This window comes from Thalassophryne amazonica, chromosome 21 (assembly GCF_902500255.1).
Source record: "Thalassophryne amazonica chromosome 21, fThaAma1.1, whole genome shotgun sequence".
NCBI classification, from domain to species: Eukaryota; Metazoa; Chordata; class Actinopteri; order Batrachoidiformes; family Batrachoididae; genus Thalassophryne; species Thalassophryne amazonica.
In genome coordinates, this window is record NC_047123.1 from 5,027,623 (window position 1) to 5,055,044 (window position 27,422).

A 27,422-nucleotide genomic window follows, 5' to 3' on the forward strand; every position below is an offset into this window, starting at 1 on the left:
GATAATAATGAATTACAATAGTCCAGCCTAGAGGAAATAAATGCATGAATTAGTTTTTCAGTGTCACTCTGAGACAAGACCTTTCTAATTTTAGAGATATTGCGCAAATGCAAAAAAGCAGTCCTACATATTTGTTTAATATGCGCCTTGAATAACATATCCTGATCAAAAATGACTCCAAGATTTCTCACAGTATTACTAGAGGTCAGGGTAATGCCATCCAGAGTAAGGATCTGGTTAGACACCATGTTTCTAAGATTTGTGGGGCCAAGTACAATAACTTCAGTTTTATCTGAATTTAAAAGCAGGAAATTAGAGGTCATCCATGTCTTTATGTCTGTAAGACAATCCTGCAGTTTAACTAATTGGTGTGTGTCCTCTGGCTTCATGGATTAATAAAGCTGGGTATCATCTGCGTAACAATGAAAATTTAAGCAATGCTTTCTAATAATACTGCCTAAGGGAAGCATGTATAAAGTGAATAAAACTGGTCCTAGCACAGAACCTTGTGGAACTCCATAATTAACCTTAGTCTGTGAAGAAGATTCCCCATTTACATGAACAAATTGTAATCTATTAGATAAATATGATTCAAACCACCGCAGCGCAGTGCCTTTAATACCTATGGCATGCTCTAATCTCTGTAATAAAATTTTATGGTCAACAGTATCAAAAGCAGCACTGAGGTCTAACAGGACGAGCACAGAGATGAGTCCACTGTCTGAGGCCATAAGCGAACATCATCAGGGTGCTGGCAGGTAAAGCAGGCAAAAAATCCCTAATAACTACAGTAATACAAGAAGAATGGCAAAGAACATGGGATACATGAGAGAAAGGGAGGTATCTGTATAATATTCAAAATACAGTTTGAAAGGAAGAGGTTAAAGGGAAAAGCAGGAGGGAGGAGGTTCTCTATACGAGATTGAGACTAGGCCATACGTGCCTGAGGGAAACACTGTTGTTGATGGGGAAAGTGGAGTCAGATCTTTGTGATAAATGCAGAGTTACAGAGAGTGTGCGACATGTGTTACTAGAGTGTAAGAAATATGAGGCACAGAGAAGGATATTGAAGTCTCGACTGTATGAACTGGAGAGAGGATGGGATATGCAGGGCATTCTAGGTAAAAGTGATAGTAAATGTTTGAGGGCACTGATGAGCTTTCTGAAGGGAACGGGGCTTTATAATATAGTGTAGGCGTTGTTCATCTGGATAGGTAGTTCCAGATTTGGTGCTTCGTTTATTATTATCGTTGTTCTTTTTGTTTTATTGCTATTTTTTATGTGCACTAAACACACACTAGATGTAACCTGAAGTATCTATAAATCCATTGACACATCCGCTACAGTAGGTGGCGGTATGGACCTAAGGTGATGGTTGCCACCCGCCAATCAAAGGAGGGAGGAAGAAGAAGTCGATATTATTTTGGAAATACTTTATCAGCAGCATATTGTGTCTCTTATTGTCTTACTTCCGGGAAGTAGGAATCGTCCAATCACAGCCTTCAGAGCTTCACCGGCGTCCTCAGCTCTCTGTTGGTTTTACTGGATTGTAGTGATTTTTTTTCTCTTTTTTTTAGCCTTTCAAAACTTGGATTTACCCGAAAAAAAACCTGAATGCCTCTATGAGCCAGCTAATGGTCCGGCGGCGGTTTGCACAAGGTAAGACAAGTGAAACACTGTTTGTGTGGCGACTAACAGCAGATTGAGGTTTGCTAACAGCTAATGTTCGGCTCGATAAATGTAACGCAGGTTTGCTATTAATACAACAAAAAAGGGTTAAAACAGCTTGTTAGTCGTTAGGTTCAAGTCAGTATATCAGCCGGCTCACACAGAATATGTTATCTATTTGTGCTAATTTTGAAGGCGACTGAACCTGGAGGGCGGCGGCAGTAACACCGCTGACAGCCGATAAAACCAACACTTTCTACATGCTGCATTTTCTGATGCATTAATGCAGGATTAAAGAGTTGCTGTTGCTAATGTTCACGTTTCATATTGTAGATCCACGCACGGTTACGTTAAATTGCAGGAATATTTTGAGTGTGTGTGTGTGTGTGCAGGTTTGTCGTTGCAGAGCTTTTTATTTATTTATTTATTTTTGCCTCGCTGATCATTGATCAATGCTTATTTTATTAATTTTGTTCTGCTTTGAAAAGCAGGGAGCTGTCAGCCTGACAGCAGGTTCTCTAACTGAGGAATAATAATTGACAGTTGTTCACAAGTGGTTTTAACACCGATTGTTCAGGCCAAACATTTCTAATGTCCAGATTCAAATCGATTTTAGCAACGAGTAAAAATAGAAAATAACTGTGGCATGTTTGTGTTGGGAGATTACCAAAGGATTAGAGCTCCACAAGGACACACAAAATGACACTGACGCGGCTCAACAGAACGTGCGCTTGATCATTTGTTAAGGCATATTATTAGTATTATTTTTATTTATTTTGGCACTGCATTAGTTGGTCGCCCTGTGCCCCACATCTAAAAACATACACCACACACAGACTGAAACAAGAGAATAATGAAAATTTATAATATTGCATCTAAAGAGGGGAGAGGTTCTGTGTAATTATGATTCTTACCATCTTAATATTATCTGTACAGTGTGTTTATTCAGTCCTCTGTTTAAAATAAGTAGCTCATCCTGCGTAGAGGAAATAATTTATAAGGTTAAAAACGGTGTTATTTAGTGCAAACGCACAATTAATAAATTAACAAAAATAATGGCTAAATAATAAATATCCAGCCTTCAACTTATCATGCAGTAAATCAATGAACATCTAAATACACGAGTACAGTTTTGTGTAAGTCATGAAGCTTTCCCCTTATTGTCGACGAAAGTAAAACAGCGACATCTGCTGGATGATAAAAATTACAGCCGGTGGTACGTTATAATTGTGGTTTTGTTGCGCTACTTGATTCAAATACATAAGTATGTCGTCTTTGTCAAAGTGTAGATCCACATGGGCTTTTATTGGAGTTTGAATCTCTTTTAAGTTTCGTCTGACATGTCAAACGGACCACTGCTCTGGTAAGGAGCGATTTTTATTCATTTATTTCTTTTTCAATTATATTTCTGAAAGTACTAGTGCCATTGTGCTTACTGTTTTGGGCCAGGTCGGTTCACAACAACAAGTTTTTGGGTGGGGGACGACGACGGTTAAAACGGTTATGAGCGAACTGTAGCACATGGCCATTCAAATGACGTCACAAAGCGCAGCTCCGGATTTATGATGTCATTTGGCCAACCATTGATGTCAATGGTTCTGCTTTGGGTCCACACTAACCTACCAGTAGCATCACAGCTGAAACGTCATTTTCCTGCTTTTCTTCAGCACTGATAGCTTGACTTGAGTAGAGTTTGAAACATTTCTTTTACAACTTACCAGAGAGCTTTTAATACAGTGCTAACAGACAAGATGAAGCCAGCAAATATTCATCGAAAACCATCATTTCCTATGTCCCGGATCATATGGTAGATCCAAGTACGTTAAGAACTATGCAAGGGGAAGGATTCTTGGGCAAGGTAGCTTTGGAAAGGTCTTTGAGTTCACAGATGTGGACTCGAAGCAGGTTTTTGCAGGCAAGATTGTAGCCAAGTCAAGAATTCAAAAGGAGCACAACAAGCAGAACGTGAGGTCGGAAATTTCCATGTTAAAACGCCTCAGCCATCCTCACGTCGTTGGCTTCCACAGCTGCTTTGAAGATGACAACTTTGTGTTTATCCTCTTGGATCTGTGCAGCGGCGGGTCCTTAGGGGACATCCTCAAGTTTCGTCAGACGGTGACTGAGTTGGAGGCTCGGTATTTAATGATACAGCTCTTGAAAGGTGTGGAGTACCTGCACAGAAACAAAGTGGTACACAGAGACCTCAAACCAGAAAATATCTTTTTCAATGACCGTATGGAGGTCAAGATAGGAGATTTTGGGTTGTCCGCAACCTTTGACTTTGAAGTCAGCAGAAAAACCGCCAAGTGTGGAACATACAACTTCATGGCACCTGAAGTCCTCAATGAGAAGGGCTACAGTTACGAAGTTGACGTCTGGTCACTTGGGTGTATATTGTACACCATACTGGTGGGTCAGCCCCCTTTCAAAGGCTTATTTTTAAGGGAGACTTTGAACCGCATCAGTCAATCAATTCAATCAATTTTATTTATATAGCGCCAAATCACAACAAACAGTTGCCCCAAGGCGCTTTATATTGTAAGGCAAGGCCATACAATAATTACGGAAAAACCCCAACGGTCAAAACAACCCCATGTGAGCAAGCACTTGGCGACAGTGGGAAGGAAAAACTCCCTTTTAACAGGAAGAAACCTCCAGCAGAACCAGGCTCAGGGAGGGGCAGTCTTCTGCTGGGACTGGTTGGGGCTGAGGGAGAGAACCAGGAAAAAGACATGCTGTGGAGGGGAGCAGAGATCAATCACTAATGATTAAATGCAGAGTGGTGCATACAGAGCAAAAAGAGAAAGAAACACTCAGTGCGTCATGGGAACCCCCCAGCAGTCTAAGTCTATAGCAGCATAACTAAGGGATGGTTCAGGGTAGTGATGTTAAGCTCGAGTCAGTCTGCTCGACACAGCATCGAGCTTTTTGAACCAGAAGTGTCAGTGAGCAGCGTTTCAAGCACACCCCCATCACGTGACCACTGCGAGCGAGGCCTCGTTACGTCACACCACGTGTCGAGCTTCACATAATCTGGGTGTTTCAATACGACCCGCCAAGTATTTAAATGAGATCTGAATCGCAGCTCAAACCATGGGTTTTTGAGAGGAGGAGATTGCTAGCAACACTGTTATTGCCAAATACCACGTGAATCGGAGCCAAGGAAAGCATTAGTTTATATTTAGGTCTAGTTTAGAGTTCATTTAGTACATACACATAGGATCTAACATAGACAGACACACACCATACACAACAGGCATCCATTCATATACAACATTTATTCACACAGTACATCAACATAGGTTATAGGTTAAACTATATATTATAGGTAGATCAGAGACTGAGATGAGTGACTGAAGAGCTGTGATTTTGTTGATGTGAAAGGTGTGAGAAAGGTGAGTGTGTGTGTGTGTGAGAGAGAGTGAGTAGTGGTGAGGAAGGGACATGGAGGAGCCAGTTCCAAAAAGAGCACGATCAATCGCTTGGGAGCACTTTGATCTAATAAGCCCCAAAAAGGTCAAGTGCTTGATTTGGTACAGTAACAATACGTCTTCAATGACACCTGAGGTCCAAACATCCCGAGACGACAATGGCTGCTTCTTCTGTTGCTGCTCCTGGAGCAGGAATCAGACCATGTAACCTGTATTTTATTCTTTATCTAGGAAGATGCACAGCCGTTCAAAATAGTGGAGAGCAAAGCCTTCAGGGCTTTACTACAAAGGTTTGACCCAACACATGCCTACCTCCAGAGAAGAAGACCGGCTCAAAGCGACATGAGTCGCAGTCTATCCCAATTTACAGAGAATGGCAAAAAATATTTGTCGACGCAGCAACATCAGTGCCTTGCGAGCGGGTCTTCTCCAAGCTGGAGAGGTGGTGAGGCAGAAGAGGAGCTGATTAAAGTCCAGCACCGTTGACATTATTCTTTTTTTTTAATAAAAATTGTTGAAAGTTGCACAGTCACCGTCTCCTATCCCCTCTAATTACAGTAACATAAGCACCAGTTGCAGAAGCACATGTCTTTCTCACTTTTCCCGTCACATTTTATCCACATATAGTTTGAGGAATAACACAAATCTACATATAGTCTACAATAAAGGCTTTCATAAGCATTATGTGTGCATCTGTACAGACTATTTATTACATTAAAAAGACACAATAATACATATGACATTTATTATTATTATTATTTTTTTTTTTTTTCAAGAACAAACCACATCATTCATGAATTACTGCAAACATTTGTCAGGGCACTTGCTCAAGGTAATTCTCAAAGCAATCCAGCAGATGTCACCCTTCAAACTGTATCAAACGCGTCGAAGCAGTGTGTCGATTTTCAGCCAGTTGTGTTGCAGTGGCTCATTGGTTCATGAGGCTTCGAAATTGCCATCACTGGTTCAGGGTCACCTGATCCAGCCCTAACTATAAGCTTTAGCAAAAAGGAAAGTTTTATGCCTAATCTTAAAAGTAGAGAGGGTGTCTGTCTCCCTGATCTGAATTGGGAGCTGGTTCCACGGGACAGGAGCCTGAAAGCTGAAGGCTCTGCCTCCCATTCTACTCTTACAAACCCTAGGAACTACAAGTAAGCCTGCAGTCTGAGAGCGAAGCGCTCTATTGGGGTGATATGGTACTACGAGGTCCCTAAGATAAGATGGGACCTGATTATTCAAAACCTTATAAGTAAGAAGAAGAATTTTAAATTCTATTCTACAATTAACAGGAAGCCAATGAAGAGAGGCCAATATGGGTGAGATATGCTCTCTCCTTCTAGTCCCCGTTAGTACTCTAGCTGCAGCATTTTACATTAACTGAAGGCTTTTCAGGGAACTTTTAGGACAACCTGATAATAATGAATTACAGTAGTCCAGCCTAGAGGAAATAAATGCATGAATTAGTTTTTCAGCATCACTCTGAGACAAGACCTTTCTAATTTTAGAGATATTGCGTAAATGCAAAAAAGCAGTCCTACATATTTGTTTAATATGCGCATTGAATGACATATCCTGATCAAAAATGACTCAAAGATTTCTCACAGTATTACTAGAGGTCAGGGTAATGCCATCCAGAGTAAGGATCTGGTTAGACACCATGTTTCTAAGATTTGTGGGGCCAAGTACAATAACTTCAGTTTTATCTGAGTTTAAAAGCAGGAAATTAGAGGTCATCCATGTCTTTATGTCTGTAAGACAATCCTGCAGTTTAGCTAATTGGTGTGTGTCCTCTGGCTTCATGGATAGATAAAGCTGGGTATCATCTGCGTAACAATGAAAATTTAAGCAATGCCGTCTAATAATACTGCCTAAGGGAAGCATGTATAAAGTGAATAAAATTGGTCCTAGCACAGAACCTTGTGGACCTCCATAATTAACCTTAGTCTGTGAAGAAGATTCCCCATTTACATGAACAAATTGTAATCTATTAGATAAATATGATTAAAACCACTGCAGCGCAGTGCCTTTAATACCTATGGCATGCTCTAATCTCTGTAATAAAATGTTATGGTCAACAGTATCAAAAGCAGCACTGAGGTCTAACAGAACAAGCACAGAGATGAGTCCACTGTCTGAGGCCATAAGAAGATCATTTGTAACCTTCACTAATGCTGTTTCTGTACTATGATGAATTCTAAAACCTAATCAATCAATTAGGACCTAACCTAATCAAAATCATCAGGAGCAATGACTACACCATCCCTGCCCACATCAGTTCTGCAGCATCCTCTCTGCTAAAACAGATGCTGCGTGCTGAACTTTCTGAGAGGCCCACAGTCACCAGACTGCAAAGTCACAGTTTCTTCACAGGCCGATAAATACCCTGCCGCCTGCACCCGACACCATCACCATCATGATTAATGAAGTTCATCCAGAGGCTCAGTGGCTGCTGTTAATGTGAAAGACCTGGCAACTGGAATGTCTGTACATGTTAAGATCCAGAAGTCTCCAGAGGAAACAAATGAACATCTGTCTTCTGACGAGTTTTATAGGGATGCTGATTTCCTTTTCCATCAGGGCTTGGCACCTGCCCACAGTGCCAAAAAAACTGACTGACTGGTTTGCTGTTTATATGTAATGAACCTAAAGTATTTAAAATGTTCACTTTCTGAAATATGACAGAAAATTGAACATTTTTTTTCTCCTATATTCAGTTTTTATTTTTGATGCAGCTGTATTGTTTCTGCTTCTGTTCCTTTGGCAGATGGTCTTTTTAACTTAAAAAACCCCCCAGGTTATTTATTTATGCCTAAAATTAGATACGTGCTTGCTTCATATAAATAAATCTACCTGTCAAACAAACACCAAAGACTCGTCATTCTTTTTCTGTCTCTACTTTGAAGTTGATGGTACTGGAGCAGCTTTCTGTTGTGGCTTATTTTTACATGTAGCTGCTGCAGATGTGATTAAATAAAACAGGATACAAAGTTTTCATCCTGACGTAACAAGGTGATGATGTGGTCGACTGTTTCAGGCTGAGTCTCTAATTTCTTTTACCTTATTTAACGTACTTTGCACAGTTGTTCTATAACTGTCCCTTTGCTGCTGTAACATCACACATGTCCCCGTCGTGGGACTAATGAAGGATTAGTTTATCTTCTCTTAATGCAGAAGCTCAGGTTTCAGCTTTTCATAGACATTATTTTATTGTCCTTATTTTTCATTTGGTGGTTTAAAGGGATCATATTTTGCAAGTTTAGAACACATTTGTGGCCTTCCTGTTTTATTTATTTGTGTTTGTGTTTCTTTGCAGAGAGACACTGAAGTGACTTTTGAGTGTTTGTTTTTATACTGTGCACTATAAATGATAGTGTTGGCATTGAAATCTGTCAAATTTCATGAAAATCATTGCAGTGTGAATTTAAATTAGACTTTGATGTTGATCGTCCTGTATTTATCTGGAATATGTTCTTGCTCCAACACTGTAAATGTGTTCCAGTCTTGGTTGGGGAGGTAACCTGTGATAGACTGATGTCCCATCCACGTTGAGTTGTCTATTCTACTTCACGCTACAGTATCTGGAGACTTATTTCTTAGTTGAGAATCCATCATACAATCATTACAGCAGAATTGCAGAGTGTAGATGATGTGAGACTGATTTTTAGATGGACAATGATTCACTTTCTTTTAAGATTCAACAGCATTTTATACAGTGTTATATTCAAAACCACTTTGGCTGCTCCCTTTTTTGTCGCCACAGCAGATCAGAGATGGAGCTGTATGTTGATTTGGCACAAGTTTTACTCTGCATGGTCTTCCTGACACAGGTCCACATTACATGTGGAAGTGGGCAGGTGTGGACTTGAACTGGGAACCTTCTGCACACTAAGCAAAATCTGTTAGTTTACTTTCCATCAGTAATGTCATACAAGTAATTCTCATTTATCTGATATAAATCTGAGCATCTTTGTATTAAGATAATTAGTCTTTTACACTTCATTTGTCACCATCTTTAAAGGCAATCAACATCCTGTTTGTGGCGGAAAAGTTGAACTTTTGTATAAACGGCACAAACCGTCACAGTTTAGAGCCACTGCTCTTAGCCAGTCATGGTGCAATTTTGCATCGTCCTCTTAAAAAAATAATGGAACATCTGCATTACCAATTGGTGCACACACCACTGTGTAAGTGCAGTATTATAAATTTATAAATTGCTGTGATTGGAGAGATTGTGCACACAGCTGCTTGTCAGTGGTTTTACCAGTCAGAGCTTCCTGGTAGAATCTCACAGACAAACCAGAAAGCAGCAAGATGAGTCATTGGTTGCAAGTTGCAACTGCACTCTCTCTATTATCAGAACGTGTTGAGGCTACAGTGGGAAAGTACGAACACCAGAAGAACAGTTGAGTATGATTTAATGTGTGTATTTTTCAACTCATAATGCACCTGCAGCATGTGGCAGTGATACAGTTTTGCTTATATCTGTGACTCTTCATTTTGTGGTCGTCTGTGCTGCTGTGTCGTTGGACTGACCGAGGACACTGGTCCTGTCTGACATGGACTTGGATAGATAATCTGGCAGATCAGCGAAACCCTAATCTTCTTTAGTCAGTGACCCATGTAAGAGTGTGTGTGTATGTGCTTGCGTACAGTAGCAATCTTTCAAGACAAATGTCTGATTCCACTCGATTAAATCTTCGAATAAATACTGCTGTAAGTCTTGGGCTCCAGTTGTAAAACAGTTGTGGATTAGCTCAAACCTGTTTACATTACAACTACAATAAAATGCCTCACAGCAACTATGTGGAACATTTAAATTGGATAAATTAATAAATAAAAGGTCACATGTTAAGCGCTTTAACACAGGAATTCCCTGAATTTCCAGAATAAATGTTGTTTTTTTTGGGGGGGGGGGGGGGGGGGGGGGGGGGGTTCTGTTTTTCAGTTGTTGGTGGGTTTAAGAGCCAAAATCTATAAATTTCAAATGGGTGGTGATTTATCATGTTTCAGTAGGCCACTGATGTTTCTTTTTTCAAAGGTCAAAATCCACATTTTGACTTTGCCACTGTTTTGGCCTCTTTAACCCCTACCCAAAAAGGGCCATAATTTTTTGCCCGAAAGGATCTTTGGATAAAAATGTAATTTTTGTCTGTTTGGACAATATATCTTCCCCTAAAAAAAAAAAAAAAAAAAAAAAAACTTCAGTGGCCTACAGAAACGTGATATACCACCCCCTTCTATAAACCATTCCACAGTTAGACTATCAACCAATCAATCAATCAATTTTTTTATATAGCGCCAAATCACAACAAACAGTTGCCCCAAGGCGCTTTATATTGTAAGGCAAGGCCATACAATAATGGCTATGGCTATGGCTCTTAAGGCTCTACCTCAGTAAAAACATTGAGCCAGCTAAAAACCATGGTGGTGGCAGCTAGTTAGTGTGGTGTTTTATTACCACCCCAGCCCAGTCTCACGCTTTTTTTTTTTTTTTTTTTTTTTTTTTTTGTGGTCCTGTCAAGAAATGTGCCCCATTTTTGTGACACTTACTTATTTTATTTTACTATTTATAATCCTCCCCAAACCATCACCCCTCATTTTGCCCCATCACGAAAAGCGCCCCTTTTTTGTGAGGGTATCACAAACCTATAGGTTAACTTTTTGTAATACCATCACGATCTGCCATGTGACTGGGTTGCACCACCCGATAGAGCAGTATTTCCCAATCAATAAGTACAGCATATTTTCTGTTTGTCCCTGAACTAATCAGAGCGGGTCAAATCAATCAGGAAGGTTCCATTACTCAGTCAGCTGATCTGCTCTGATTAGTTCAGGGACAAATGTTAAATGTGAAGTACTTTAGGTCCTGAGGCCCAGGATTGGGGAAGCACTGCCATAAAGTGTTGGCCGCCAGACCGGTGACAAACCCTGCGAGGCCAGAAATGCAAATATCTGTTAATCTGAAAAATTATTATTTTGTTTCATCTGCAGCGCTCTGCTCATCATTGCAGCACTGTTCTAATCACACACAGCGTCCCCAAAGTTATACTTTATACTGACACACACACACACACACACATCATGATCTTGACTTTTCTTAGAAGTGTAACTCACAATGAAGGTATTTTTACATGAAGGCAAAATGGTCATGAAGTATCATCTAATCATGCCTTGATGAGGGTCATTTGATTGAAAGCTTGGTTTAAAAAAGAAATTCAAAAGAATTGCATGGCTTTAAGTGCGCCAAAAATTCTTTAAATTTATTCCATTTATGTTTTCTGGCACTTAAGTGATCATGAGTGCAGTGTACAGCTTTAAAATGTATGGAAATATCATCTAAAATATGGTTCTTGTGTGAACCAGTGGATGTTTGTGTTGCCGGCTTGTCAAAGACACAATTGCATATTTGTTGAAACATGTACAAGTGTAAAAATGTATAGTTTCTGATGTTTTAACCTTTTAAGGAGCAGATTTGAAAATTTAAAGTTTTTATTGACCTTTTTGTTTCATTTTTGTGTGTTGGACATTTAATGTTAAATATCTTCAAACTCCCACAATTTTGTGTGTTGTCACAGACATGCTCCTTCTACAAACATCATTCTTATCATTTTTGGAAATTTACAAAACAAGAGAAACTATTTTCTTCCTGTTTTGTGGCCATGTGTAGATTTGGTCTGTAGTTAGATGTGTTAATCTGGTCTGGATCCTGCTCAGGACATGATATTCACTGTTTAAGATGCTGCAGAGTAATTTCACCAGGTTGCTGCTGGCAGATGTTAGTGAAATGTCCAGTGCTTACAATTTGATACCGGACTGTCATCGGGTGGCATGCTTGAGTTGTGGATGTCGGAGCTAGCCCGTCCCTGCACTACCTTTATACTCCTCCTCCAAATCTTTGCCTTCACTCACCTTCTCTCTTCCTCTTTCTCCTTCACCGTCTCTCCTTTCTCTAACTTTCCCATTCACCTTTTTTCTTTTACAACACAGACACAACTTTGATCCCAGTGACCTTTAACAAAGTAACACCTCTAACACAGCAGCAGTTTTAAAGTTTCCATGTTTGCTGCAAATGAGGGCAATTTTATGATGTTATGTTTGGTGAGCTTTTGACCCTATGACGTCTTTATTTGACAGTCTCCACTTTTTTTTTAAATTGTTCTACCTTTGCTCAGTTGTCTGTTGAAAAGTGATACCTGTGAGGCCGACCTCTACATGCACACCTAGATTGGGATGAGCGGAGAGAAAACCTCAGATCATCAACAAACAGTGTTAATAATATACTCTGATCACTCTACTAACAAATAAGAAATATAAAAAACTGTTTTGTTACCGTGTGTTGAGCACTTTTTTGTTTGCAAAAAGTTAAACCAACTTGTTCTTTTTAAAAACAAATGGTGCTGATACCAAACACGTTTTTCCTGAGCTGCTGTGTTCTGTCACTCTTTGGATTTCAGTAGAATAATCTTCCAACAGATCAATCAATCAATCAATCAATTTTTTTATATAGCGCCAAATCACAACAAACAGTTGCCCCAAGGCGCTTTATATTGTAAGGCAAGGCCATACAATAATTATGTAAAACCCCAACGGTCAAAACGACCCCCTGTGAGCAAGCACTTGGCTACAGTGGGAAGGAAAAACTCCCTTTTAACAGGAAGAAACCTCCAGCAGAACCAGGCTCAGGGAGGGGCAGTCTTCTGCTGGGACTGGTTGGGGCTGAGGGAGAGAACCAGGAAAAAGACATGCTGTGGAGGGGAGCAGAGATCGATCACTAATGATTAAATGCAGAGTGGTGCATACAGAGCAAAAAGAGAAAGAAACAGTGCATCATGGGAACCCCCCAGCAGTCTACGTCTATAGCAGCATAACTAAGGGATGGTTCAGGGTCACCTGATCCAGCCCTAACTATAAGCTTTAGCAAAAAGGAAAGTTTTAAGCCTAATCTTAAAAGTAGAGAGGGTGTCTGTGTCCCTGATCTGAATTGGGAGCTGGTTCCACAGGAGAGGAGCCTGAAAGCTGAAGGCTCTGCCTCCCATTCTACTCTTACAAACCCTAGGAACTACAAGTAAGCCTGCAGCCTGGGAGCGAAGCGCTCTATTGGGGTGATATGGTACTACGAGGTCCCTAAGATAAGATGGGACCTGATTTTTCAAAACCTTATAAGTAAGAAGAAGAATTTTAAATTCTATTCTAGAATTAACAGGAAGCCAATGAAGAGAGGCCAATATGGGTGAGATATGCTCTCTCCTTCTAGTCCCCGTCAGTATTCTAGCTGCAGCATTTTGAATTAACTGAAGACTTTTTAGGGAACTTTTAGGACAACCTGATAATAATGAATTACAATAGTCCAGCCTAGAGGAAATAAATGCATGAATTAGTTTTTCAGCATCACTCTGAGACAAGACCTTTCTGATTTTACAGATATTGCGTAAATGCAAAAAAAGCAGTCCTACATATTTGTTTAATATGCGCTTTGAATGACTTATCCTGATCAAAAATGACTCCAAGATTTCTCACAGTATTACTAGAGGTCAGGGTAATGCCATCCAGAGTAAGGATCTGGTTAGACACCATGTTTCTAAGATTTGTGGGGCCAAGTACAATAACTTCAGTTTTATCTGAGTTTAAAAGCAGGAAATTAGAGGTCATCCATGTCTTTATGTCTGTAAGACAATCCTGCAGTTTAGCTAATTGGTGTGTGTCCTCTGGCTTCATGGATAGATAAAGCTGGGTATCATCTGCGTAACAATGAAAATTTAAGCAATACCGTCTAATAATACTACCTAAGGGAAGCATGTATAAAGTGAATAAAATTGGTCCTAGCACAGAACCTTGTGGAACTCCATAATTAAGTTTAGTCTGTGAAGAAGATTCCCCATTTACATGAACAAATTGTAATCTATTAGACAAATATGATTCAAACCACCGCAGCGCAGTGCCTTTAATACCTATGGCATGCTCTAATCTCTGTAATAAAATTTTATGGTCAACAGTATCAAAAGCAGCACTGAGGTCTAACAGAACAAGCACAGAGATGAGTCCACTGTCTGAGGCCATAAGAAGATCATTTGTAACCTTCACTAATGCTGTTTCTGTACTATGATGAATTCTAAAACCTGACTGAAACTCTTCAAATAGACCATTCCTCTGCAGATGATCAGTTAGCTGTTTTACAACTACCCTTTCAAGAATTTTTGAGAGAAAAGGAAGGTTGGAGATTGGCCTATAATTAGCTAAGATAGCTGGGTCAAGTGATGGCTTTTTAAGTAATGGTTTAATTACTGCCACCTTAAAAGCCTGTGGTACATAGCCAACTAATAAAGATAGATTGATCATATTTAAGATCGAAGCATTAAACAATGGTAGGGCTTCCTTGAGCAGCCTGGTAGGAATGGGGTCTAATAGACATGTTGATGGTTTGGATGAAGTAACTAATGAAAATAACTGACAGAACAATCGGAGAGAAAGAGTCTAACCAAATACCGGCATCACTGAAAGCAGCCAAAGATAACGATACGTCTTTGGGATGGTTATGAGTAATTTTTTCTCTAATAGTTAAAATTTAGTTAGCAAAGAAAGTCATGAAGTCATTACTAGTTAAAGTTAATGGAATACTCAGCTCAATAGAGAGACTTCTAGTGTAATGAAACTTATTCCCCACTGCTGGGTAGTCCATCAGAGTAAATGTAAATGTTATTAAGAAATGATCAGACAGAAGGGCGTTTTCAGGGAATACTGTTAAGTCTTCTATTTCCATACCATAAGTCAGAACAAGATCTAAGATATGATTAAAGTGGTGGGTGGACTCATTTATTTTTTGAGCAAAGCCAATAGAGTCTAATAGATTAAATGCAGTGTTGAGGCTGTCATTCTCAGCATCTGTGTGGATGTTAAAATCGCCCACTATAATTATCCGTTACCAGTATCTTTGTCCTTTTTATAATTCAGTGATTTTTTTTTTTTCTTTTTTCTTTTTTAATTCTGTTTTCTTTCTCAGTAGGTTAACGGAGGTGAGCAATGGCTGAACCAAACCCTCATCGTTCCCAGAGGAAGATGTCCACAGCAGGGGAGAGTATGTACAAAGTGCTCGGGTTGGAGAAAGGAGCCTCCTCTGAGGACATCAAGAAGGCGTACAGGTCAGCCATGTTCCTGGAGTGCAGCTTTTCTGCCATGATTTCCTCAAAAGACGCATCAATAAACCCGCTGTGAATCATATATACTACAGTGTATGATTGACACTTAAATCAGAAGTGGGCATCGGTACACATCAGTCTCACTGTTTCATACTGCGGAACCCACACGGTGCACACAGCCATAGTGGTGGGGGTGGGCCCCCCCTCCCAACCCCCCAGAGTAATGATTTGCATTTGAAGACCGTCTAAAGACATTTTTGAAGCATTAGAAGACGGGTCACTGTGGATATCGTGAGTCTTTGACTCGCTATTTGCAATATTTAAAAATAAATTAATGCAGTTTGAACCATGAGTTATTGGAATGAACATATATTTTTTATTTCTTCTTATGCAGCAACTGAACAGCACCTGCATGCACCTGAAAATAGAAAAAAGTACCATTGATAAAATAAATAAATGTATATGTTTAAAGTTGTAATCATTCATTGTTTACAACAGGCATCGAGAGTGGCCGCGCACGCATTGTTGGCCCACACGTTGGCTGAAAAGGCTCGTTGTTTTTATGATGAATGGGTTTTTGGCACATTGACATTTTATCCCAGAGCATCCTTGCAGGTAAACCAGCATTAGTTCTGAACTTCACTCATGCTGCCTGTCTGTGTCCTTGGACAGGACACTTCATCTGCATTGTCTCAGTCCACCCAACTGTAAAAGTGGGTGCTGGCCTTGATGGGGAAGTAAATATAAGGCATCACTGTAAAGCTCTTTCAGTATGTGCTGGAGGGAAGGATGCTGTAGAAATGCAGTCTTTCATCATAGTCTTCTTCAGTATTATGACTTAAGCCCGCAGTATGTGATATATATATATATTTTTTTAAATTTTATTTATTTGCTGTCCCTGATGAAAGATTTGCTTTGCAAAAGAAACCTTGACATTATCTCTGGCCGTGGCTCTGAAACTGTGGTTTCATGTTACACTGTGTGACCGGTTCAAAGACACTCGTCATACTGTTGCAACCAGAAACAGCTTGAGGAAAATATCACACAGTGCTTGACATTCTGCGACCAGTGTCTAGAAATGATGCATGAAATGGCGCAATATAAAGCCTGGGTCCTTCGTGGTGTTATTTATCCCCCCACAAACAGACAAGTGCAGGCAAGGTGCGGAGCAGAAGTGCTTCATCCCAATCACACAAATTCACGAAATTTGTTTCTAAACAGCTGACAAAAACATTCAAAACAGTCTGCTGTCATAAATGAGTTTTATGTCTCTACTGCAGTGATTCTCAACCTAGGGTGCCGTGATCGATCGTCAGGGGTGCCGTGGGTATTTTTCATATTCGCGATTATTTTTCATATTCGCGATTACCGTGAATTATTTATTTTATCCACAAAGCATAAAACGACTCAGAATCTGATGTCAAACGTGCTGCAGCCTCGCTCTCGTCTTAAGGCGGGACAATAACAAGGAGGCTGACGGCCGATTAAAACAGTGCCGTCTTCTTCAAAAGCCGTCTAAAATGCGGAGCTGTCGGTGTGTGTGTGTCTGTGCCTGTGTGCGCGCGCGCGGAGTTAACAGGCTGCAGACTGTGAGGGAGGGGGTGAGTCAGGGAGGGGAGGGGGTGGGTCAGGGAGGGGAGGGGGTGGGTGAGGGAGATTCCTGAATGCAGAATGCAGGCGCGACACGTTCAGTGCGCAGCGAGCGCGGAGCAGAGAGAGGATTTTAACCCAAGTGAACGTTAAAACGGAAACGTGAAGCTGCCTTTACTTCTCTCTAAACTTTCTCTAAAGGTGTGATTCTGCCGTTACCGTCCTGTTCACACCATGTGCGCGTCGCATGCTGAATTTATGAGATCATGAGATGAAATAAACGGTCAAATATCTTTAAAAACATATTTAAAAAATGAGAATATATGAATGAACTGAGCCACAAAAAAAAACAATGTTCAAACGCACAGATCACAAAAAGCAGGTGAGAACTCTGAACTTTAACAGCTGTTATTTTCCAAAGGTATTTATTTGTTCAATCTTGAGCTTAATGCAGTGTTTAAGCACAAAATGTGACTGATGAGGAGAAACAATTTCAGAAATGCAACAGAAACAACCACAAATCAGAAAAAGTTGGGACTGTATGTAAAATGAAGATAAAAATAAAAATGTTGCACCATTCCCAGTTTCTCCAGTCACAGAAGCCAAACGTTCTTCCAGAGTTGTGTAATTATACTACAATAGTAGAATATAAAGAAGGGGAAAAAAAGAAAAAAAATATACAATATATTCGTCAATCGCAATTATTTGACAATCGTCTCCAGAAATTCCTAATTGTGACAGCCCTACTTGAGATAAGAGCGCAAAATGCTTGAGGATTTTCAAATGTGGTGGTTTATGTATCGATTATCTATTAATAATAATAATAATGATATTTGGGTTTTGCGCAAAACCAGAGGTAATAGCATTATAATATTATTTTGGTTGGTGGTGTGCCGCAGGATTTTGTAAATATAAAAAGGGTGCCGCGACTCAAAAAAGGTTGAAAATCACTGCTCTACTGTGACAAATTTTGTGAAATGTCAGCAAATACAAACTACTTCTTCCATTGTCTTGGATGTCAGGGTGATGTGATGATGATTCACTCTGTTTCCTATGATGCTGTGTTGTGTCGTACAGTCTGCTCTAGACACATCAAATCTGGAGTCTTACCCAAGTTTAATAAATCCATGTTACACGGTGTGGGTTTCACAGTGAAAGATCAATCTGTAAAGCTGTTGCACCTTCTGCTCCTGAATGCTCGACACCGCTATAAAGTTATTTTAATATGAAATCAGTGAACCACAATGCCTCTGTGCTGATGAATGGAAGCTCCTGTGAGAACGGTATTTCATTACAGATATGTATATCCAACAGGCTTTAGCTCTGTGGAGACTGATGTGAGAAATTGGTGGTGGGGGGGGACTTCCGATTAATGTGAGTTTGTCAGAGTATTGAGTAAAATGGGGTTAGTGTGAAGTTTGGGGCTCTTGAAGGGTGTAACCTTAGGATTAACTGACATCAGAGAAAAAGAATCCATGCTCTCTGTGCATAAATAAAAATGCATGAATGCATCACACTGCGGGGCAGCAAACTTCACAAGCAGCAGTAGGACGAATGGCTTCACGTTTATGCTAGTTACATTAATAAGTTGGTAATTTTTCCAAAGATGACCAATGAGAACACCAGTTTTTCCTGCGGTACTGCCAGTATTACCACCATCTGTACTTTTTCAGTTTTAGCCTTCCACTTCAGATAAGAAGTGGAGGGGGGGGGGTTATTTTTTGTTCATGTTATTCATACTTAATCTGTGCAAATGGTGAGAAGCTACCATGAAATGTAAAAAATGACAAGAACTAATTTAAAAAAAAATGCATAGTAAAAGAAGCTGAAATCATATTTACAGTAACCTGGGTTTGAGTCTGGACACATTATATGCAGCCTCATTCTTTCCTGAACTTTACTTTTTTTATTATTATTGTTTTTGTGTGTGTGTGTGTATGTGTGTACTTCTCTCCTGTCAGAAAACTTGCCCTGAAGTACCATCCAGATAAAAACCCAGACAACCCTGAGGCAGCGGACAAGTTTAAGGAGATCAACAACGCCAACTCCATTTTAAACGATGAGACCAAGAGGAAGATCTATGATGAATATGGCTCCATGGGCCTTTACGTGTCTGAACAGTTTGGAGAGGAAAGCGTCAAATACTATTTCCTCATGTCCAAATGGTGGTTTAAGGTTTGTGTCTTTGCTGCCTTTTAGTCTGTTCACACCAGTGTTTATGGCACAGGAAACTGCAGATTTGTCGTCACCCAGCAGTCTGAGTTTTGATGTTTTTGATTGAAATCGTGGTCGGTGAGAGTAACATATTTAAGTAATATTTAGGTCTTGTGCAGAATACGATCAAATGTCTCAGCTGTATGTGGAACAGGTTTTCAAATGGGACATGTTGTCCATCTTTGGTCTGGAAGTATGGATTTGATAGGATTCAGCCTTTGAACTGTGAAAACTGCATTATCCTGACCTTAATATTTACATATTCAGTAACATATAAGTACGCTGGGCAATAAAAACTATACAAAGAGCATAGTTTAAATTTTGTGGTGTTTTCTGCCAGGATGGTTTTCTTGGTGCTGTGGTTTGGGCTACAACAGGATTGAATGTTTTGTGCGTGTTAATTTCTGCAGAGTCTGGTGCTATGCTGCACTTTGTTCACCTGCTGCTGCTGTTGCTGCTGCTGTTGCTTCTGCTGTGGTAAGTGCAAGCCTCCCGATGACGACGAGAGTTACCAGTACGTCGACCCTGAAGACCTGGAGGCCCAAATCAAAGCAGAGCAGGACGGAGGTGAGCGTGTGCTCAAGAGATGGGGAGGTTTTTTTTTTTTTGCACCCAACACGGCGGCTCATATTTGAGATGTGGGCCACAAATTTTGTTTCTCTCTCGGCACATCGACTGTGTTCACCGCGACAATCTGCCGGCTTTTATAATTCAAGTAGTGAGTGGAATCTGACACATTTTCCACTCTTGACCACTTGGCAGGGGTTTGTTTTTTTTTTTTTTTTTTTTTGAGTTATCTTGTGGATTTGAGCAAGAGGAGGGTGAGAGAGCGGATCAGTGTCACTCGTTAGACAAGACGGTCATTTGCTTGTTCTGTAAATAATCAGCTCAATAGTTCAATAGATGAGCTTCTACAAACTGTCATAATTTACGTGATACGTCAGTCATACTTTGTGGTGATCATGGGTTAACCCACTAGTAACAACATGTAAACAAACACCAGGTGAGATCCTCACAGTTATGCAGGAACGTACCAAAACAGCATAGCTTTTATCTTTTGTGCACACTTGTACTTTAGCTTTCAAGGTCACAGTGTCCCAGTGGTGCTGTACTGAAAGCATGTGACCCGACATCACTGCGATTTCTCTTTTTAATCAACTTAGGCTCCTCGGGAAAAGAGCGATGCATTCCATACAGGCTAACGGGTGCCATCTCCCCATATTTATTTGAAGCCCTCCAAGTCCAGTTGCTACCATGTGAAGCGTCAGAGCAGAAATGACGTAGGCTCTGACGTCCCCTGTGTTACAGTATTAGCTTCCTCACATGTTCGGTGTTTGCTGTTTTTCAAATCCCTGGAAAAATGAAGGTGTTATTAGACATTGAAATGGTCAAACATTCATGTTTGAACTTCCCATGGATCCTTTTTCTGAGTGAGTGAGCAATAAAACATACAGTATTTTTGCTGTTGCATAATACGCATGAGCATCGTTTTTGTACTTTACTGTACATTGTCACCAGTTGGCGAGTTAACTCTGCATAATCTGAAAACAATGACTGCATGGTTTGTCGACGGTAGCACAAGCTCAACATTTGGCTGTTGGGCGACACAGTGGCTTAGTGCTTAGCACCTTTGCCTCACAGCAAAAAGGTCATGGGATCGATTCCCAGTGGTGTCAGAAGTACACACATTTGTTACTTAAGTAGAAGTATAGATACTGCAGTTTAAAGACACTCTGGTAAAAGTTGAAGTATCAACTTGACCTCTTTACTCAAGTAAAAGTGAAAAAGTATGTGCTCCAAAACCTACTTAAAGTATAAAAGTATAAAGTAACCTTAAAAAAAAAAAAAAAAAAAAAGTAGATGCCACTATATGAATTGAAAGCTTAATTTAAAAACTGATTCGTTCTACATGTGGCCCAAGACCCAAAACCCCAAATTACCCCCCAACACCACCTGCACGAAAATGTTTCAATTCTAGAAGCTCTGAAATGTAGTGAGCCTCCCAGGGGACATGGTGGGGAAAAAAAATTTAGGTGAGAAAAAAATAATAATCTGGGACTATTCCAGACAATAAACTGCAGTGAGTGCAGCATCCATTTAGTGAAGGAAAAAAAAAAAAAAAACCCGCAACTTTCCTTATTCAAATTCATTCCAGTAGTATTCTGCTCTTACTAGGATGCAGCAGTTTTCTAGTTTGGCAGATAGTTCTGGAGGAAATAACTAAAGAAATTAACACATTGAAAATATGGTTTGACTGAAACTGTCATTAAATAAGACAGGGATGAAGTGGAGGTGTAAGAGTCACTAGGTGTTCATAGGAAACATTTATTTATGTATGTATGTATGTATGTATGTATTTATGTATTTTCATTGTTAGTTGCTTTTATATTTTCTGTTGTTTCTATTCAGGTTCTTTTTGCCTCTTTCTCTAAAATTGTATATAATAATCATTAGATTATTAATATATAAACAAAAATAAATTTAAGAAATATTACAATTTGAAAACAAATGCAGCCGAACGTGATGAGAGCTGCAATTGCTTAATGCTAACTTTTAACATTGAAAATGCCATAGACATGCTAACGCGTTAGCGTTGCTCCCGTTTTTAAGTTATAAAATACATCTATCAACTGTTTCAGAAGACCGTAACAGGTCGGTTTAACATAGAAAAGGTAAATAATACTCACAGAAGTATGCTCTTTAGGGTTTTAGCGGGGGAAAATTAAGCGAAAGAAAGAATAAACAAAGCAATAGGTCGAAGCATTGCTTCAATCTTTGAACCACTGCTTCGATTGGTTCAAAGCAAAGCCGTGCTGGAGAAAAGTTGATTACAGGCGCACATGACGTGAAAAAAAACTATATATATATATATATATATATATATATATATATATAAACAAACATTAAACTGAAGCCAAGAGTAAGGAGGCTGTTTGTTTTAAAAATGTAAGGAATAGAAAGTACAGATACTTGTGTGAAAATGTAATGAGTAGAAGTCAGAAGTAGGCAGAAAAATAAGTAATGGAGTAAAGTATAGATACCTAAAAAGTGTACTTAAGTACAGTAACGAAGTATTTGTACTTCGTTACTTGACACCTCTGTCGATTCCCACCTGTGGAGTTTGCGTGGGTTTTCTCTGGGTGCTCCAGTTTCCTCCCACATTTAAAGACATGCAGGTTAGGTGGATTAGAAACTCCCTTGCAAAAGACATCTAGATCTCAATGGGACTAACCTAAATAAAGGTTAAATTAAGGTTTGGATGCTGGCCATGCAGTGAGAAGGCTTCAAACGTATGGGCAGCGGCCCACTAAGGGAAATAATGTGTAGATATTTGTGAAAAGATGGTTAATAATGAGCTGTGTTTGTCGCTTGTATTCTACAAACAGGTCTGCTGTTTTTTGGGGCCTCTGGGGAGAGAAAATAATGGGGACAGTGACGTTTGAGAGTTTGCACACAAGTGTTTCATGGTCCAAGACAAACTCTGGGTCAGAGGAAACCTCTTGTTTGCAGTATGTTTAGGTATGAAAGAATATAATGTTTAAATCAGGATTATAAATCTGTTTATGCTGCCGAGTATGTAGAAGGATTGGAGGTGTTTTGATGTGCCAGAATTACGGTGCCTCAGACTTTTGGCTGTTTGTCATCACATCGAGTGCTGGCGTGATGGTAGAGGGATGCTAACAGAAGTTGTCAGGGTCTCATCTGTGATTTTTTTTTTTTTTTTTTTTTTTTTTATATATATATTTTATTTTATTTATTTATTTATTTATTGTGCATCCAAATTGTCATTGATGAAACCCACTCGAGTTTGTTATCCTATTGATACTCAGGCCAGCAACAAAACTCAACCACTGACACAGAACATCACGTTCACGATGCTGTCATCAGCAGAATATTCACCTCCACGCTGCCATATACACCATCTTCCTGCAGCACACAAGATGCTTGCTTGTAGAGGCCTGTTTTGCCCAAGAGATTGTTTCTCACTTGGGGTAGCAAAACACATTAAAGATGATTCCCCTCTGCAGTGTTGAGCATGTGAAGAACAGTCTGTAAGACCATTTCTGACTGTGCAGAAGTTCTTTAATTGTGCAAACTGATTGTTTCAGATGATTTGATAAGGCTGGCCTCAGCTGACATGATAATGTTGACCCCAGATACGTGTCCTGTCAGAATCTCTGAAGAGCCTGTAAGGTGTAGCATAAACCTCAGATGTTTTAAAGTTGACAGTTATGTAATTAAAGTCAAGTCTTGTCAACTCATCACCAATGATTCTTAAAACTTAAGTGGAACGTTACTGAACATAAACCTGTCAGAATCGCATGGAGGCGGCTGAGATGTTTAAGTTCTCAGGATCTGTTGTTCACATTTATTTACGGTCTGTGGTGTGAGAGTGACAGATTGAAGATCAAGAAACTAACACTTAAATCGACATTTTGATCAGTTTGGTCACTAACTTTGTGACGTGTTCTTACAACCAGGCTTCATTTTAAATTTGCAACACTGTCAGCAGAAAGAAGGTTTTGAAAGTTGCATGTAAGGCACTAAAAACTGGATTTAATATGTTCCATTGCCGCATGGTTTATATTTTCATGCTCCAATCCCACAGGTGACACAGTAATCATAGGCCAGCCAACGTCTGGTCTGGGTCCTGAAAGCCCAGACGGCCAGCCTGTGGCACATAGCAAGCCCAACTCCATCCCTATGCCTCCACCTGAGTCCCAGCCCCAGAACTTTTCCCATGCTGCAGGCGAAGAGAACCCTGGAGAGACCTTACCAGAGTCAAAATGACTCGTAAGAGCCACTTGTCCTCATCAGTTGTTTTGTGTTGTCAGTGCAGTCGTCATCTGTCATGCTCCTCGCCGGTAGCGTTCATCCCTAACATGCTCTGTCAGGTTACTGGTCATTGTCTTCTGTCGTCTTTCATTAACCCATGTGTGTGTTCCTGTTGACTTTGACTCTTGTCTGTAATCCTTGTGTTGTGTTTGGTCTCTGCACTGTTTGCATCATCAAATATTTTTTTTTTTCATAATGAACCGTGGCAATTCTACGGTAACAGAATTACATGACAGAAAATTTGGCCATATTTTATCTTATTAAAAATATTTGCTCTGAATGTAATTGTGTTACTGTAGAGATGCCCAACTCTACCAATAGCTAAGGGTGTGTTACACAAGAGGGGGGATCTGGTCTTATCTTAGGCCTTAGCGAAAGGTAAGATTTCATGCTATCCTTAAAAATGCTCTGAGAAATTTTTTATTGCACACATACAAGATTGGGGGCTACACAACTGAGTTTGAGAACAAGAAATAAGAAAGATAAAGAATCCATCACCTATGACTTGTAAATAACTTAGCAGACCAAGTGAAAAATGTGAGTATATAAATAAATGAAGATATGTACGAAGCTATTTAAACAAAATAAATATACAGTAAGGAGGAGAATTCCAAATAGTGGGGGCTGCCACATAGTATGGTCTGTGGGGATGGAGAGCAGACCTTGGTCTGCAGACCCCAGAGTCTAGAACGGGGTGTAAGAATGGGCAAGATCCAATCGGTAATGAGGTGCAAGAACATGGCAAGATCTGCAAATGAGGAGGGTTTTATAGTACATTCAGGGCTTTAAAAGCCAGTGACAGTGAATTTGGGGGGGGGATGTGCTGCCAGGGCTTTAAGGGTGAGAACTGTAGCTGTTGAGTTCTGTAGGTACTGTACCCCCTCCAGGGCTTTGCTGAGTAGAGCAATTAGGACACCATTGCAGTATTCCAGAGGGGAACTGACAAAATCACGGGTGAGGGTCTGAGCCACACAATTGGAAGGTAAGGGCCAGAGTCCGGAGATGTTTTTGAGATGTTTAAGAGTAGATTTGGTGTGAATTGAATGAGAGGCTGGAGACCAAAATGACCCCTAAATAGTAGACCTCCAGTATGGAACAACCATCCACATCGAGGAGAAGATCTTTAACCTTCTGGAGCAGTGGCATGCCGTGCCACAAGCATGAGCTCCGTTTTTTTGCTGTTTTGCTTGAGAAAGTTTGATGGCAATATTATTAAGAAGGTCAAGGACACACCCCTGTTTCAGCTGGCTGCAGCACGGAGATGGTTACTTCCAAGAGGTGGAGATGAACTGGTTCTTTGGTTTAAACTTTAAATGTTGTATGTTTGTTTTCCCGGTAATACAGAACAGGTTTACATTAATCATCTCTCTGCTTTGCCAAGTCCACTGAATATCATCTCCATTTGCTAGTTCACTCATTTTACATCCTCCTCGCATATGACATACTCACATTGTTTTTAAAATTTATTCATCTATTCTTAATACAATTCTTTGTCATTTCATATGAAATCAACTTTAGAAAAGAAAATCTCCTTGGTTCACAGTTTCTGAGGTCTATTCTGCATATTTATTTATCCACAAGAGAATAATGTGGGCGATGTCATGTCTTCCTACAGGAAAATGAAAATGTGGATGAGCAACAACAACAAACAGACAGGTATGTATGTGACTGTGGGTGTTTGTTCATGCAGAGTTAATGATTCAGGCCAGATTCTCTTTTTTTTTTTTTTTTTTTTTTTTTCCTCCCTCTCTCGTGTTTTTTGACAAAGTTGAAATCCTAAATCATTCATTTCTCTACCTTATCAGGTATCTGAGCCCCTCTTATAGTCCCATCACATCTGACTGTTACCAGCCATCTAGAGAACATCCAGTTGAGGACCACACCCCAGTCCTGGTCTCTGTAACCTTCCAGAAGGCCCCCCCTGTAAGGTGGGCTCCCGAAGCCTCCTGAGGACTGTTTGTATAAAAACCAACCACCATCTGAGCTCTGACTCTGCCAAGTCACTTTTGTGTCATTGACCCGTACAGGTCAGCGAGGTAAGCGGGTCAAGAGTCATGTGCTGAGGCCAGTAGACCTCTCTTGAGTTCCTCCTTCTGCCTGGGCTCTGTGTGACTTTTCTAGCAGTTAAATCATCATCCAAAGCTCATCTTAGCAGCATGTTCCACCATACTGACACCTGGTGTGGATCTGACCGGGGGAGTTAAATGGAGAAGGGTTGTGATGTCATCAGCTGTTCAGACCAGTGCTGGCGTCCTCTCTTTGTCTCCTCCTTTCTGTCCAAACTTCTTTTTTTCCTCCCTCTTTCCATTGTGAGTTTGTGTTACTGACTGACAGCTTGGCTTTTTCCTCATTTGTCCAAACGAACCTCTGTGCTGTTTTGGAGTTGCCTCTGATGTGGTGTAGGCCTCCAGAAAGAGAAGCACGATTAGAGGCACTAAAAATACCTCAGTGAGGGGACAGAATGCAATCTGTGACTTACAAATGTCATCTAGAAGCCAGCAGCAGAAAATGTGCATAAAGCCTGATGAGGAGGATCTTTGTCAGTGTCCCTCTCCTCTTTTTCCCCCCATGTGTGATGTTTTAAGTCTTATTGTTCTCTCACTCAAACTCTGGATATTTGATCTGAGCTGAACTGATGGAGCAGAGTTAAAAAAAAAAAAAAAAAAAAAAAAAAAGGCTTCCTTCCACATTTTGCATGTAGTATTGTGCCCATGGACGCCCCCCTGTGTACAAGATGGGAAACGCCTCACACAGCAACAGACTCTCTTACGACAAACACAACCCCGTGTCCACCATCTGAGTTTCGTTAACCAGCCCTCGTTATCTAACATGTGCCATGCTTTGCTAATATCAGCAATAAACAACCACATCTCGACTTAAAGTTACAGTGTGTAGGATCTGGTGACATCTAGTGGTAGACATGTTTTTTTTTTTTTTTTTCTTTCACATTTTTGCTTCCTTGGTGACTGGGATTCATGCTCCCTTGTGTTCTCTTGTGACAAGCCACATGTATGATCCTCCTTGTAAAAATAAAAAAAATTAGGGCTGTCAAAGTTGTTAGCCTGCACTAGCAATCAGTCAGTGGAGTACAGTAGAAAAACTGCTGAATTCTTTTCTTTTTCTTTAGTCTTCTGGCCGTACTACAAAAGGCAGAGTACATATGTCCCTTTACAGCTACTGTATCAACATGGCAGTGCAGTATGGCAGCCTCCGTGAGGGGGCCCGCTCCCATGTAGATATGAAGGACTCATTCTAAACTTGTAAAAAAAAAAAAAAAGACACTTATTTGTTGTTCCAGGTAATTATACATTAATGAGCAGATGGTTATAAATGCTGTTACGTTTCTGCTAATAAATGCCTGTAAATCCTACATACTGTAGCTTTAAAGAAGGCAGATGTCATGCCAGAGAAACCTAATGGTTAGGAATGGGAAATAACATTTTTTCCAATATCGATGCCTTAATTGATTTCTGGTCAGTTTTCTGTGAAGGTCTGCGCAGGTCATTGTCGTATTATCACTTCATACAGAGTTTGATGTCCGAATGCATGA

The 27,422-nt window shown here is 40.1% G+C and overlaps 1 protein-coding gene across 2 annotated transcripts; it reads left to right on the forward strand.

The window, feature by feature from the left end:
• The first annotated feature begins 1,489 nt into the window (after positions 1 to 1,489).
• dnajc5ga (DnaJ (Hsp40) homolog, subfamily C, member 5 gamma a) lies at positions 1,490 to 26,893 on the forward strand. 2 transcript variants are annotated; one of them, XM_034162470.1, is made up of 7 exons: positions 1,490 to 1,659; positions 15,097 to 15,235; positions 18,784 to 18,997; positions 19,447 to 19,603; positions 23,646 to 23,830; positions 25,488 to 25,528; positions 25,678 to 26,893. In XM_034162470.1, the coding sequence occupies exons 2-5, from the start codon at positions 15,117 to 15,119 to the stop codon at positions 23,825 to 23,827; spliced, it is 672 nt and encodes a 223-aa protein (XP_034018361.1). In that variant the 5' UTR covers positions 1,490 to 1,659; positions 15,097 to 15,116; the 3' UTR covers positions 23,828 to 23,830; positions 25,488 to 25,528; positions 25,678 to 26,893. The 2 variants fall into 2 exon arrangements, with proteins under 2 accessions (XP_034018361.1, XP_034018362.1); XM_034162471.1 differs by lacking the exon at positions 23,646 to 23,830.
• Positions 26,894 to 27,422: the final 529 nt, after the last annotated feature.

Coding starts and splice junctions, on each gene's coding strand:
- dnajc5ga (XM_034162470.1), top strand. CDS start 15,117: ATGGCTGAACCAAACCCTCATCGTTCCCAGAGGAAGATGTCCACAGCA. Junction 18,998..19,446: donor TGTCCAAATGGTGGTTTAAG/GTTTGTGTCTTT, acceptor TAATTTCTGCAG/AGTCTGGTGCTATGCTGCAC. Junction 19,604..23,645: donor CAAAGCAGAGCAGGACGGAG/GTGAGCGTGTGC, acceptor CCAATCCCACAG/GTGACACAGTAATCATAGGC.